Raw genomic sequence first — 15,666 nt, forward strand, 5'->3', positions numbered from 1 at the left:
GGCTTTTTACCATAGACTGGATGGCAGTCTGATGGCTTTTTCTATGACTCACTAGGAAGCTAGGCAGATTGTGAGAGGGGGGGGGGCAGGAACAGATAAGCCAGTGCTCAGTTCTAGTGCCCTTTCTTATATGTCCTGGGTAATGTCAATTGCTGCTTTGGTGTCAGGAAGGAATTTTCCCCTCCCCCTCCCTTGCATGCCACCCCATACTCCCTCCCCTGCCTCCCCTCCCTTGCATGCCACCCCTCACCTCTAGGGGTCGGAGGGCAGCGTGGGCGGGTCTCAGCAGCTCTCCAGACCGATGCTGGAGGACGAGGTGAGTGTGGGGGGGGGGACGGCTGCACTGGTGCAGAGATCCCAGAGGTTTTTTGCCTTCCTCTGGGCACAGAGCAGGGGGAGTGAGGGAGGGGAGCCAGAGGTGGGATTCTGGGGGTTCCGAAGGTTCTGTAGAACCTGTTGTTAAAATTTCACTTTTTTGATACTTAAAATATTTTTATTAAGTATTAATATTTTTAATACTTAAAATAAAAAGTGATATTAAAATATTTTAAATACTTTTTAACAGTCATTATTTGAATCCCACCACCATTGGAACCTGTTGTTAAAATGTTTGAATCCCAGGCCCTGTCAATTTCCTGTGCTGTGGAGGGGTGACTACATAATCCTAGGAGTTCCATGCTGGTCAGATGTATTGGAAGCTAAGCTGGGTTAGCCTGTGTGGATGGCAGACCACCAAGGAGTTCCAGGGTCGCTACGCAGAGGCAGGCAGTGGCAGACCTCCTCTGTTAGGCCCCTTCCGCACACGCAAAATAATGCATTTTCAAACCACTTTCACAACTGTTTGCAGGTGGATTTTGCTATTCCGCACAGCTTCAAAGAGCACTGAAAGCAGTTTGAAAGTGCATTATTTTGCATGTGCGGAATGAGCCTTAGTGTCTTTTCTTGAAAACCATATGGGGTTGCCATAAGTTGGCTTCAGCTTGATGGTACTTTACACACGCACGCACGCACGCACACGCGCACACACACACACACAGAGAATCTAAAAATGCTGTGAGCACTAGGTTCTTGAGGTAGTTTAATTCAAAATATATGCTGTATACGACTGGAATAAATATGTTCAGCTATACCGATGAATAGCTTAATTAAGACCTATGTAGCTTGACTACCTTATTCTTGGATTCTGTGGAACATTGTTCTCTCCTTGTAGGTTTGCATAAGATCTCAGACGACTGCAAGAAAGAACATCTGGTCCTGGACCATATCAATGGAGGATGCTGTAACAATGTTTTAAAATTTTTTTTGGGAGCACGTTCTATATTCATCCTAGAGTTAGATACCTACTTTACATACTTTATCTAGGTGCATGTTTGCCCTCAGGCCACACATCATTGTGGGAAAGCCTGTGGAGATTCTAAGCAAATCCCTGCTATGCAATTCATAATTGTGTAGAAGTAGAAAACAATTACAGCCACAGTAATAACCAGTTATAGAATACCTCTATTTGGAGCTTGGTCCTTTCACTGCTTTCTGAATGTATCAAAGGATGCTAAATTGTATGCATGATTGGAGTATTTGTGTGTATTTTGTACTCTGGTCTTGAATGGTGAGGTCTTCTACCACTCCATTTCTTGTTATTCTTTGGAGGCCACCATAAATGGTATTCTGGCCATAAATTTCAGTAATGGAATAGGACATCTCTGGGCCATACTGGCTGATAGAAATCTTTCATTAGCTTTCATTATGATCCAAAAAATTATGATCCAAGATCAGCAACCAGAAACAAAAAGAATAAATGTTACAAATCAGTCTTACAAAACATACAGTCAGTAAAATATTGATCCATATAAAACACGCGCACGCGCACACACACACACACACACACACACACACACACACACACACACACACACACACACACACACACACACACAGAGTTAGAATGATGTAGAGTTCCCTCTTCCAATGTCCAGGCATGCTGAATTTGCTTAATTCAACATAATAGGGGTAGAAAATGCAGCGTGGGGAGCCATGCAACGGGCAGACTTGCCTACCTCTACCCCATTTGCTGCTGCTTCCACAGCAAAGTTCTCATTTTGTGTCTCTGTGTCAAATGTCCACTGTGAGCTGTGTGTGACTATATCGGCTATCTGTCTTCTTAGCCCTGCATAATACAGATATGACCAAATGATTTCTAGTTCCAGTTTTTATCCATAGATACTTGTGTTTTAGTGTACAGCTTATAATTTAAAACCTCTTTTTTGGCAAATGGGGGAAAATGAAACTGTTTAGACCTTCCATGAGTTATATGTATGTGCCCCTGTTGTTTTCTTTTTTTGAAGGGCATAATTCTCTGTGCGAGAAATGTGACTCATTATTCAAAGTCTCCAATGAACTAAGCTAATGCTCTTTGGTGATACAGGATCTGTATGTGCTGTTGCATCTGTCAATTCTTGCTTCCCCCCAAGTTAAATAGTAAAGCAAGGTTTTTAGAAAATTATATCATGTTTCCTCTTCCCAGTTTTAATGCAATGATTGTCAAATATAAAAGGACAGGATAAGAATATATAAAAGGACAGGATAAGAATATGATCTCCAGATTTTTAGTTTATTTTTTTAAATGCCATCATTTTCATAGTAAATAGATACTCATGAGTGAGTGAGTATCAGATACTTTGTTTTATAGTAACATACAGTGAAGTACATTCCAGTGCACACAGTTTTTATGAAATCACCATTTCCACCTGTATTCCATGAAAAATGAAAATAGGACTATTTTGCCCTTGTGTCTAAAACTGGAAAAATACAAGGGTGTTATACTGTAAATATCTGTTGTTAATTAATAACCATCAGGTAATTGTCGGATCCAGTTCTATGGCATTAAGAAACTAAATCAGCTCTTCTTTCTTTCTCTTTTAAGATGGCAGATCACACAGAAGTAATGAGAGGAATAGAATGTTATCCTGGAGTCCGATATCCAGTACTTACTCCTAATCTTCAAGGTTTTCATTCTGCTGTATGTATGTTGGTTTAGAATCAGTTCATATATTAAAGAACATGTTTATTACTGCTAGAAAATACCATGCAAAGCTCCTTACTTTTGTCAGAAATGAGACGGCTTAGTTTCAACTTAGTGAGTTTTCATGAGACAAGTTAAGCAAATTTGCAAATTGGTGTTAAATTTAATACATGGGTTGAAATGAACTTATGTGTTTCCCTTGTTTATCCCTGCCTGCTCTTTCATGCCCTCCCCTCTCTTTGCTGCCTCTCTTGTGGCAAATTCTAGACTTCAAGATCCTCATGGCTGGAATCTCTCTTTTTGTATCTTGCACTACATATGTAAATAATATTGATGGGTGGTATCAGTTGCAAAATGTTTTGCCAAGCTGTGTAAGGTATTAATTAATTAATTAATTAATTATAACGCCCACCCCATAAAATCCTAAAAAATTACAAACAATTTAAAACAAAACCATCAATCACAACACAATTAAAACATAACAGATGGTGACTCTCATTTAACCTCCTTCCCTCCTTGAAGGAGATTGGGCAGAATGATGGTACCCGTCAATGGCATGCAGGGGATGGCACATCAGTGACCGGCCACCCCAAAAGCCTGGCGGAACAACTCTGTTTTGGAGGCCCTGTGGAACTGCTCTAAGTCCTGCAGGGCCCTGTCGGCTGGAGGCAGAGTGTGGAACAGAAAATAAATGAAAATGTGGAACAGAAAAAAAGAATTGTGAAGTGACTTCTTTATGTTTCCAGTCTGCATTGGAATACATTTCTTTCTTTAGGCATAGGTGGAAGCTATACAAAGCATCTGAAATCTGATTAGAGAGAATTCAATTCATCCTGACAATTACCTTTTTCTCTGGAAGCCTTAGTGACTATGGAAAGTGCATGGCTTCTGTCCCAGAACCTTCATTTGTATCCATGTGGGAAACTCATCATACTTAAAAGGAATCCCATTTATTTCAATGACAAAAGTTTGCTTGAATCAACTTTCAAGATAATTTCAGGGTTAGAAGTGCACTAATGTGCTTAAGTAAATCCTATTAAATTTATAGAGAAAGAGGCCCATCAAAAAGCAAAAAGGATACATTATTTGATTCTCAGCAAGGTATTCGATAACCAGCACAATTATTTAATTGAGTTTATTATCTGAAGTAACCAACATATAAAACTATCAAATTCATCCCAATACAACTCTTAGTCTCTAGGGTGCCACTCAACTCCTGTTTTATTTGTCTTATAAATCACAGGAAGAATTTTGCCAGAGAAAATGGAGGTGATCAACTCAGGAACTTGCCTTGTGTGTAGTCCAGGGGGTTCCTAAGAGAAACAGTCTTGTAGAGGTTTGCACTATGTCTAATGAGAACAGGCATTCTGCTGCTGTCTTTTATATATTTCTGGTCACCAGAATGTAGGGAGGCTATCTGCCTCCTTACAGCCTTGCCCACATTCTGGCAACAGCACACAGTTGAGTGTGTGGCCAGCACAATTACACTGGGCAGATATGCCATCCATATTGGGGTACAGCATGGACTCTTTGCCAGGAAAATGGTTTTCTTAGGGTTAGAGATTTTTGAACAGCAATTTAATCAGTAGTGTGGAAGCACTATACAGCTAATAATACATGAATGCACAAAGCTATCATAAACTGAGTCAGACCGTTACTCTATCAAGGTCAGTTCTGTTTGCTCTGGCAGATGGCACAGTCTATCGGCAGTGGCTGTCCAAGAGCCCAAGTCCTACCTTCCTAATTCTTTTAGATGGAGATTCTGGCATTAAATCTGGCACTAAATATGCATTCCAAAGAGCTGCCCTACCGCTGAACTGTAATAAACTTTTGCATAACTTAACCTTTAGCCTTGGTATTAAAATTAGGATAGATTCACATACAAACAAGACTCCCTTGAGACCTGTGGAGGCAGAAGTCTTTTACTTTCTGCCCAGCCACCTGCTAGTCAGCACTGTCATCACCTGATTCATGTGGTAGGGGATGGCGGCAGTTCCTGCTCCTCCTTCCTTGCCTGCTCAATTGCAGTGGAGTAATGACAGCAGAGGACTGGCAGTAGTGGTCTCAGAAATTGAGTGGGCGAGCATCCGAGGCTCTTGCACCTCTTCCCCTGTAGCCTGCTGCACTTCCACTTCAGTGATAGATGGGTGACAGGACAGCACCCACAGAGGAGAGGAATTGATGGAATTGCTTCCATGGTAAATGCAATTGGGATGAACTGATGAACTGCAATTAAAATGCAATTGGGATGAACTACAATTTAAAATGAAATGCAGTTGGGGTGAACTGATGAATTGGCATGAACTATTTTATTGCTAATGTGTTTCTTTCAGATTGCTGCTGGGGCAATGGAAGTGTCAGTCTTTGGTGCAGCATCTGAGTCTTTCAGCAAAATGAATATCAATTGCACCATAGACGAAAGCATGGACAAATTTGAAGACGTCGTTAAATCGGCAAGGAGTATGAACATACCAGTGCGAGGGTAAATATAAACTTAGCCAATGTAACCATATCTGGATGATAGCTCTAATTTCATAAAGCAAGAGATCTTCAGACAGAAACAAAGTATGTCACATATGACATATGGAAGGATTACAGCTGTTTCACTTTACCACTCCATCGCTAATTCATTGGTGCTTTGCTGGAAGTATCCAAAGTGTATCTGTGTTACCAGAGCAAGCCCCCTTATTAGCCACAACATAAGCTGAATTGGATCTTCCATTTCAAAAGGCAATCCCAGTCCTCAGACATGGCCATAGTTATGCTCTGGGTTATTTAATTTACCTCCAGGTTAACAGGAACCTTGATGTCCTCAATTACAAGTAGCATACGCAAGACTGGAATCTTGCATTCTGGCCTGTGGTTTGGGTAGTGAGCCCAGTTTCCCAGTTTCAGTTTATGTCAGAGCTGTGGGGATAGGCAAGATGGCCAAACTAGAAGTAGGAAGCACAGCAGAATTTTTGTAAAGGAAGATGAAGAACGAGGAAGGCGAAGATGATGATGAGGAAGATGATACCAAAGATAAATGTATGAAGTTGCCAAATGCATTTTGATAAAATGTGTGTTTTGTGTAAGATTATGAAGTTGGAAGAAACTTTTTTTGCCATAAAAGCACTTGCAGTTGTTGCCACTGAAGGCTGAACAACTTGGGAAACTGAAGCATTTCTTTTCTTTAGTACCCATTTGAATTTCACGTTCTCTTTCCATGTGGCGGCAGGGGTGGGGGAGACAAGTTGATAGATTTGCCTTTTCCACCCAGTTACTAAGCAGACCATTGATAGTGTGCCAAATGCCCTTGAAGTCTGTCTTTTTCCCTGACTGTACACAACCATAGGTAAGTTGTTGAAAGCTGCACTGAAAATATATTGAGACGTTTATATCATCCCTGGACTGTTAAACTGTGATTTTTTTGGGGGGTATGATTTTGTAAATTTTCCCAGTGGAAGCTTTTCCTCAGGGTGGGAATTGCTGCTTGAATTTCCCCCCTGCCCTACAGCAAACATTGAAGTTTCCACTGAGAAAATGAAGTGCAGATATACACACATATACTTATTTACAGTTCTTGGAAATGAAAATATATAACAGATTCTCTCCCCCTTGCCAGGTTATCACATAGCCATCAGTAACTCATACCACTCCACAGGCAACAAAGGAATTCCTTGAAATAGAGCAAGTATTTATTGTATGCCAACGTGTTCAAAAGTACCTATGTTATCCTAGCATGATGGTATAGAAAATGCTCTACCACTAAGATATGTATCAACCACATTTTTTATTTTTTTTGGATAGCTGCCATGCAATTGCAAATAGAAATGTTAATGTATAATAGTTGCCAGCAATGACAACACTTGATGCTGAACAAACAAGCCATAAATGCAAGTCCTATATGACACGATGATGTGTGGGTCTAGGGTCCCATTCAGCTTCCCAGCAAGTGTCAGTCACAGCAATATTCTATCAGTGGTATGTGCAGCCCTATCTTATCCCTGCTCACTCAGAAGTATGTTTCACTGAGAGCCAAACTACGTGTTATACCTTGAACAAGTTTGCCACTTGAGTTTGCTACAGCTTGAGCCTTGCTGTAGCTGCAATTCCCTGTGATGAACTCATGTCAAACATAATTGGGACTGAGGTGGGGGAGGTGGAGGGGCTTCCTCACAAATACCATTTTCAAAAGCTGTGTTCTGAGGTCATTTTGGAAACTGAAAATGCCATTTTGGAGGTGGGAAGCAGGTTCCCTTCTGCCCCATTCCCCATGGTCCTAATCCAAGTAGGGTTCCACGATATTTATACGCAGGAGTTACCATCAGGGGTTTGCAGCTGCAGTATTGCTGCCAGTCCCTGTGGTGAACTGATGTAAAGTGTAATGTGCTCCTTGCTGCCATGACTGCCTTGGTTAACTGCCTGAGCATGTGCCACGGAGGTAAAGGGAGAGATGGGGCTCTATGGCCATCTCTCTATCCAAGGGTGTTGTAGCCATGCAGGGAAGAATTTTACCCATATTTGCCATGATTGGACGGGGACAATTTTTATCAATTCTCACTCTTCTGAAGGAGACTCTGATTTCTCCAAGCTATTTGTGTTGCCTTCTGTCCCCCATAAGCAGTGTTTGGGGAGTGTTTGTAGCTGCTGTGAGAGGGGAAATTGCCAAAAATCCTCCCTCATGCTCACAAGGTTTGAATCTAACTATTGCTTCTCCAAGGAATTATTTTTCTGTGAAGTTACATACATCTATGGGAATTAATACTTCAATTTTATGTATTGTTGAAGGCTTTCATGGCCGGATTCAACTGGTTGTTGTCAGTTTTTCAACCTGTGTGGCCGTGGTCTGGTAGATCTTGTTCCTAATGTTTCACCTGCATCTGTGGCTGTCATCTTCAGAGGTGTATCATGGAGAGAAGTCTGGACACAGACCACAGCCACACAGACCAGAAAACCAACAACAACCCAGGGGTGGAGTGAGGTGGAACTGCGCCTGGGGCACATGTGTACTCTGCACCTCTGCCACACTCCTCCACGGCCCCTCCATGCCCTTGCCATTCCCTTGCAGGGGCACACTCCTGGTGCATTGGACACACACCCTCCCCCTTGGCCACTGCAACAACCACTTCAATTTTACTTTTTATTTTTGATCAGAAAACTGGTTTCATCAATAATCTTAAGATCTTTCTGAATTTGAGACACTGCAATTCAGAGATATAATTCAGGTTGTTAAGAAAAATCTAAATATATTTTTCATTCATTGAGTACTAAATAGATTCGCTCCCACTGGGACAGCATAGCATATAAGTGCAGTTAGTAGCTTGTGTATTATTAGGACATGTACATGTGTTACTAGGAGAAAAGGCTAGTATAGTACAGGTGAATAAAGTGTTATGATTAGATGTGGGAAACTTGAGTCCCATTCCCTACCCAGCTAGGAAGTTCATTGTGTAGTCTTCACAAGTCATGGATTACACGTAGAGGCACAATCTCACAAGGCGTTATGAGGATAAATAAGATACAAACGAGGGAGCACAATTGTTTCATGCTGAATTCTGAATCCTACACCCTTGCAGATTGTTTCATTGGGATCACATGGATTGCTTCCTATTACCGTAAACTATGGAACAAGGAGGTATTTGGGCACAATTTCTTTTTAATCATAAGACTTCCCACAGGTATGCTAAAAGTGGCCAGTCCTTACTGCAGACTTTGTATGTATAGGGTTTATAAGTTACTTGTTTCCCTAGATTTGCACAGGGCAAGAGGGATTTATTAGTTGCTTGTTTCCCTAAATTTACATAGAGTGAGCGGAGTGGTGGACCTTGGTGCTTCCTGCACCACAGGTAGAAAGTAATGAATAACCTAGGGCAGGTTGGTTTTTTAAAACTCTGAACAAGAAAAGATTGATTTGAACCATGTTTCCCAGAACTGAAAATCAGATGTTTCTTGACAAGCATGCATTCTTGTCAAAGTATATTTATTTGTAACTGAATGGAGCCTTTTTACAACCTAGGAGCGTAATCATAATATTTTTTCATGCAATCCATAGGAACTGAAGGATTGTATCTATTTACAGATAAGTGACAGATTTCTGTTCAGCTCACTACGGACATGCAAAGTTAATGAGCAAGATCACTTACTTTATGATTGAGGCTTCAGTCCTGTATATTTATTGGAAATTAATCCAGTGCGCAAGGCGAGACTTGCACATGAGTGTAATAGAATGCTACCACAGAATGGGAAAGAAAATTCCAGAACTTTCTAGATGCAAGAGCTGGCCAAAAAAGTATTCATGAGATGGAGGCTAAATTCAGTGTGCATGGTACTGTAGTTTGTCTGAAGATTCATAATCTGGGAAAAGAACATGTTGCAGAATAAAAGATGTCCAGGCCACGGAGGTTCCTGGTGAGATACAAGGTGTTATCTTTTGGATACTATCTCACGTGGTGAATTGGTAGACCCTGTGGGAAGTCATTATATACAAATACATGAGCGGTCTTCATGTTGTGGGTCAGAACTATTCTGGCTCTCTTTGGACAAATTCTGAAAAGCAGAATAATGGTTGCACACAAACATAGATGAAAACCAATCAAAATATGTAAGATATTTTGCCAGAATATTTTTTCTGTCAAAGAAATTGTTACACAAAATATCCACTTTTCAGCAGACATTCACTGGTCCTTGGATGCCAATTAAATAATGGGATATAAAGATCTTGACTGCATGTTTTGTTGCGGCTGGCATGTCTTAACAGCTGTTGCAGATGATTTCACAACTAGCCCAATAGGGGATTTCCCTGTATGATCTTTCAGTCTCCACTGATTATAGTTTAATGATTCTCTTCATTGCTTTTGCATTTCTGATCCCTTCCCCTTTCCTTTTCTTCCTCTTCTGGAAACGTACACAATGAGAGCTGTCTTTCTATAGATTTTTAATATTAAAATTGACTCCGCACGATCTAGAGTTTGCATATTTTGATTCTAGTTTGGAGTCTCTGCATGAACATTCTAGCCCTTTATAAGCAATTTCACCATCTCCCTGCTTCTGACTGTAAACATTTGGCTGCTTTACAACATAGGGATATATCAACAGCTATAATACGAATGTTCCTCAGGGATGGACATCTCTACTTTTAACATGGAACTTCCAATGAAAATAAATAGCTCTGCAACGAACAGTGTAAATTGTATGAAAACTTACAATGTAATAATAAACAGGAAGCGGCGGCATCTGTGCCTCTGACAAGGTTCTCAGGAGCCTCTTTGCATTCAGCTGTGCAAGCAGCTGTGTATACATGGCTTTGTAATCATCTCTGACAGATTCTTACAAGAGGCAGACTCCTGTGCAAGACTTTGGTTTTGGCTTGGATTGATTTCACTTTTGCTGAATGTTGACTGAGATAAATTGCACCGTTACTCTGTATGTGGCTCACATCCTGCTTGTAAGTTCTCCTTACAAGGCCCATGTCACAATAAAACATCATGTTCAGGTCTCTGTAGGTTTCCAATCCCAGCAGTTTGCCTAGAGCTCTAATCTTTTGTTTCTGCTCAGATGAGCAACAGTTTTGTCTTCCTTTTGCTTTAAAGTAGTTGAACTCTTCCTTTTAAAATGAAGAGGATGTTTTTATTTGCCCATTAATGCCCAAGTTTAACTGATGCATACTGTCACAGTACCTTTATTAGGCATTTGTTACAAACACTAAACCCTGAGATCCCAGAAGACTGTTGTCTTCATTTTCAAGAAGAAGGGAAAGGAAGATCCAGTTAACTGTTAACCTGTCAGCTTCTCAAACTTTCTAGAAAAGTTTTGGAACCAATAACCAAACAGTTATTCTGTGAGTATTTAGAAAGGATGGCTGTGGTTACTCAGGACCAGCACAGGTTTGTCAAGAACAAGTCATGTCAAACTAACCTCATCTCTTTTTTGAGAATATTACTATCTTGCTGGATCAGGGGAATACCATAGACATAGTTTAAATGTAGAGTTCTTCACTCAGGTAGGAAAAATCAAATGCATAATTGTAGGATGGAGGATACTGTCCTGGCAACAGTGAATGCAAAAAAGGATCTAGGGGTCTTAAGAGACGGTACACTGAACATGAGTCAGCAGTGTGATGCAGTAGCTAAAAACGCAAATGTGATTTTGGGCTGTTTCAAGAGACGTATAGTGTTGAGATCATGCAAAGTGATGGTATTGCTTTACTCTGCTCTGGTTAGACCTCACCTAGTCCTAGAGCATTGTCAGTATTGGGTATCATAATTTAAGAAGGCTATAAATAAGCTGGACTGTGCCTAGAGCAGCATAACAAAGATGTGGAGACCAAATCTGGAGACCAAATGCTATGAGGAAAGGAGCTCAGTATGTTTAACCTGGAGTGAAGAACTAAGAGGTGATATGATAAATATCTTGAAGCACTTGAAGGGCTGTCATATAGAAGATGGTGAGGAGAGGTTTTCTGTGGTTCCAGAAGGTCGTTCCAGAACCAATGTGTTGAAATTAAAAGAGTTTTCAGCTAAACATTACGATTTTTTAAAACAGTTTTTCAGTGGGACAGGCTTTCTCAAATGTGAGCTCTTGGTCTTTGGAAGTTTTTAAGAAGAGGCTAGATGGCCATCTGTGATGGATTGCAGAGGAAAAGTTAATTTAAGTGCAGGTTTGTCAGAAGCCTTATTGTTTATATGCCTTAGGAACAAGAGAAGTGACCTGATTGGTTGTGGCATCCTGAACTCCGATTGGCTAAAAAAGTTGATGATGCACAGAGGGAGGAGGATATTTCCTGTAAGGAACCATCTGAGGGGCTTTTGGGTTTTGGAATTCCTAGGGTTAAGGGCTATCTGCCTTAACTGTACCTTAAAATGTATAATCTCTGAGGAGAGTAATTGCAGTTGGTATGTGGAAAACTGGCTTGTTCTACTGTGTGACAGCTGGTGAGCTGTGTGTGAAAGCAAAGTAAACTCAGACTGAAGGAACTGGTGGAGGGTTATTGAGAGGCCTTAGCTGAAGTTGGGGTTTTGCTTCATTTTCCTCCAGAAAGAGTGATTTATGTTTTATTTTAGGGTTTGCTAACAGAGTGAGGCTTGTGAGGGTACTATGTGAAGTGGCAACCCGAGTTAGACCCTGAGTGTGTAATCCATTATTCAGAACATCATAATAAACTGTACCATCTATGCAATCACAATATAACATCTAAGCTAAATGTGAAACTGAACAACCTTATTAAGCCAGTGCCTAAATCAAATACTGAATTTCTCTGCCAAAGGTCTTTTGTAAATATATTTCTTCTGCCTTTTTTCCCCTCCTTCCCTCAAAGTTATTTATCTCCATTCACTTCTCTTTGTTCAATAAACTTTGATTTTGTTTAGTTTTAAAATCTGCCTCACAATTATTTTGTGTGCCTTATTACAGGGTTTGCCTAGAAAGGTTATAATAATGGGCATCCTTCACCTTCTAGGTCAGTTACAGGACTGAGGGAAAGTGCTTCAGTTGCACTATATGCTACCATTTCAGTCGCTGAAGGGAGAAAAGCAGGAAAAATCAACAGACAGGCCAGTGAGTTGCCTCCCTACCTCAGTGAGTTGAGAAGGAGGGGGGTCCACTTAATCACCTAATAGCAATACTGATTCTGTAAACTTAAGCAGATCATGAGAGGAAGGGCAGGAAGGGTTGCATCAGTGCTTGACTTTTGTGGCCTTTCTTACCTGCAATTTCCCCCCAGACAAATTTGGCCTGGGATCATGGAGGGTTGTTTTTTTTTTGCAGTTTCACTGGGAGCATGTATTTCGGGAGTGGGTGGTGGGTGGGGGATGTATGAGTTGTGAATTTCCTGGATTGTGACTAGACTCATGATCATTAGCAATCAACCCTTGGATCCTCATAGTGGCTAGGAAGAGCCTAGAAACTTGATTGATAATGTAAGGATTCCAATCTGATAAAAGGTATAAAACCAACTCCTCATTTTGGTAACCCTGAAATTTGTTTAATTATGCAACTATTCAGCTCAGTATGAAAGCTATAAAGAAAACGAGACATGAGATAAAAATTCAGGATAATATCACTCCTGATGAGAAATTCTCAGAAATTTACTACGCAGCGTTGCTGAAGGCAAAATGTTGAACATGATGACCATAGCTTCTCTGCAGAGTTTTGGAGATTTAAGATGAAAAAAAACAGGGAGCAGGAGCTCATAAACTGGAACTGTACCATTTGTTAGAGAGTACAAATCTTGCTTCTCAGTATCCAGCAGTTTCTGACACAGCAGTCTGAAGGCCTGTTGTTTCCCTAACAGAAAGACCAAGTCAAATGGAATGCCAATTGTGTTAATTTTCTGCAGAACCATGTGCAGCCGCTTGCTAAAGCAGGAGTCTGATAGCATAGGGTGCACATTAACTAGTATGATCAAATACAAAGTGAGAGCATAGCCAGAATTTCAAAGTCTGTATCTAGGCTCTTATTTCCTGTTTTCAAATACATGGCTGCATATCCAACACACTTTGGGACCCCTAGGATGCAATGCAGAAAGATATCTTGGACCTGTTCTACAGACTGATTAAATGCACTGATCTAAATGGAAATACATATTTTAAATCCAGGGAACAGGGAGCTTAGGGGGCATAGGGAGTCCAGGGCTCTTAATTATGCTGTGAAGCCAAATGGACAGAGACATGAGGTCTGTCTGTCTGTCTGTCTCTCTCCCTCTTTTAAAGGAATGTACCAATGTTTAATATAAACACAAGCTTGAGCAAATTTTAATTGATAGCAACAAGATATGGAATTTTCACTTTAAAACTTTACATGCCAATTAAAATTATTTTGTGGCAGGCTTTAAAAAACACATTACAAATTATCAGAATACCCAGCTGCCACTCATGTTGATTCCCCATGGGCAAATTATCCTGTGATACTCACAGCAAAAATCACACTTTGGGCAAGGACTCCCCACAGCTTAAGTGCCAAACATGGCTTCATCCCAGTTCTGGCACTCATACATACATTAGCCTTTATTGACATAAACAACTAATATAAAATACAACAGTAATAGGAGTGAAGGCCAAGGAAGAAGCACTTGTTCCCCCCTTATCACGCATTTTTTCGGAACCTGCATTGAAGCGCACCTTTTTTTCAATCACTCAAACACAGAGGCAGGGAAATTCTGCCTATGCATCTACATAGTGACGTCGCTGCGCAAAAAAAAAGTACCTATCTCAACAAAACACAACAGCCAATCAGGACGAGGAAGGACAGACCGTCCAAGCAGATCGCATGTTTGTGGGGAGTGTAACATTGTTTGAAACTGTGATAGATATTGAGGTCTTCACTAGACACACGCTGCAGTGGGGAGGGAGAAACTGTTATGAAAAAGGTGCTGTTTCTTTTGGAAACGGGATGTATTCAGCTTAATTTCCCAGTGGGGATTCGACCTCAGTAAGCCTCTCTTTTTGTTCCAGATCAGGATAGGGGAATTAAGTAAATAATTTTATTCCTATGCTATCTTTACCTGCTTTCCTATTAAAATTAATGCTTCATCAAACTCTCTGCTTCTTCTCACCACTTCCAGCTCCCATTGGTCAGAACTCAACTGACAATTCTTAACTCCTTAATTCACATTACTCATCTGCTATTGGTTGTTTCAGAGTATCATTCTCATTGGCTCCAGGGTCACTTGGATCATTCTCATGGCTTTACATGCTACAGTCTTTCCTGCTTAATCAGCTTCTATCCAGAACAGCATGTAGAAATCATGTAGCTGTGTAATTCATACAAAGAACCGAACCAATTACGGCACAGGGAACTTTTTGTATAAGTTGCAATTGCGTTTATTATCTTTGGAGTCCCATTTAAAACCCTATTATACTGGAATGGTTAATCTGTACACAAAAACAGCAGTGTAGGAACCGCCCTTTCTCTTATATCAGCACTGAAGCTAATGTGCCAGCACAGTCAGGCTGTGTGTCAAAGGTATTAAGAAATTAGTTCAACAGAAGATGGAATGATGGACAACCTGATGGCCATTTGTGTTTATATTTAAACTGTAAGGCTACTTTTTATTGTCAGCTTCACATAATTAACTCAGTGGACGTAATCTACAAAACAGTGTCACAGCTATTAACCCAGTTCTACACATGATTACCTATAAATCCCAAAATTCAAGGGGATGTGCTTTGTGGGAAAGCATGTTTAGGACTGTAGTGTATGTCTTACTGAAAGTAGGCATAATTGTGAGTCTTACTCCTTTTAGTAGGACATGCAACCCAGTCCTCTGTTCGCTGAGAAGGGAAAGCTGTTGAGCTGCTTACTTCCAAGTCTGTGGGTGTATATCTGTATGTAACTTTCTATTGAATCACTAATGTGTTGAATTGCATCCCGTTCGCTTGGATTTACATACTGAGGAGCCTGCTATACAATTTAAACTAGGCTTTCTTTATTTGCCCTAAGTTAATTGTACATCCAGGTATTGGAAGAACATGAGAGGGTGTATCGATGCAGGTTACACACATATCTGTGTTCTTTCTTGTTTAGGTATGTATCCTGTGCACTGGGATGTCCTTATGAAGGAAATATTTCACCAGCTAAAGTGGCAGAAGTAAGGCTGTTTTTAAACAGTTGCCTAAAAACATACATGTCTGAAATATATATTTTTGTTTTATGTGTGCCTTCTCATTTTT

General features: G+C 40.5%; 1 protein-coding gene across 6 annotated transcripts in view; it reads left to right on the top strand.

The window, feature by feature from the left end:
* The window catches only part of HMGCLL1 (3-hydroxymethyl-3-methylglutaryl-CoA lyase like 1), a 74,803-nt gene that overhangs the window by 22,330 nt on the left and 36,807 nt on the right, over window positions 1-15,666 (top strand). For 5 of the 6 annotated variants that reach the window (XM_048496987.1, XM_048496997.1, XM_048497008.1 and 2 more), the window contains 3 exons: window positions 2,921-3,016; window positions 5,353-5,501; window positions 15,521-15,584. In XM_048496987.1, coding sequence (XP_048352944.1) covers window positions 2,921-3,016; window positions 5,353-5,501; window positions 15,521-15,584 — 309 coding nt within the window. Of the gene's footprint in view, window positions 1-1,041; window positions 1,280-2,920; window positions 3,017-5,352; window positions 5,502-15,520; window positions 15,585-15,666 lie in introns of those variants that run through there. The other variant, XM_048497017.1, reaches the window with a different exon arrangement.

Source organism: Sphaerodactylus townsendi, linkage group LG01, assembly GCF_021028975.2.
Source record: "Sphaerodactylus townsendi isolate TG3544 linkage group LG01, MPM_Stown_v2.3, whole genome shotgun sequence".
In the NCBI taxonomy this organism is placed as follows: Eukaryota; Metazoa; Chordata; class Lepidosauria; order Squamata; family Sphaerodactylidae; genus Sphaerodactylus; species Sphaerodactylus townsendi.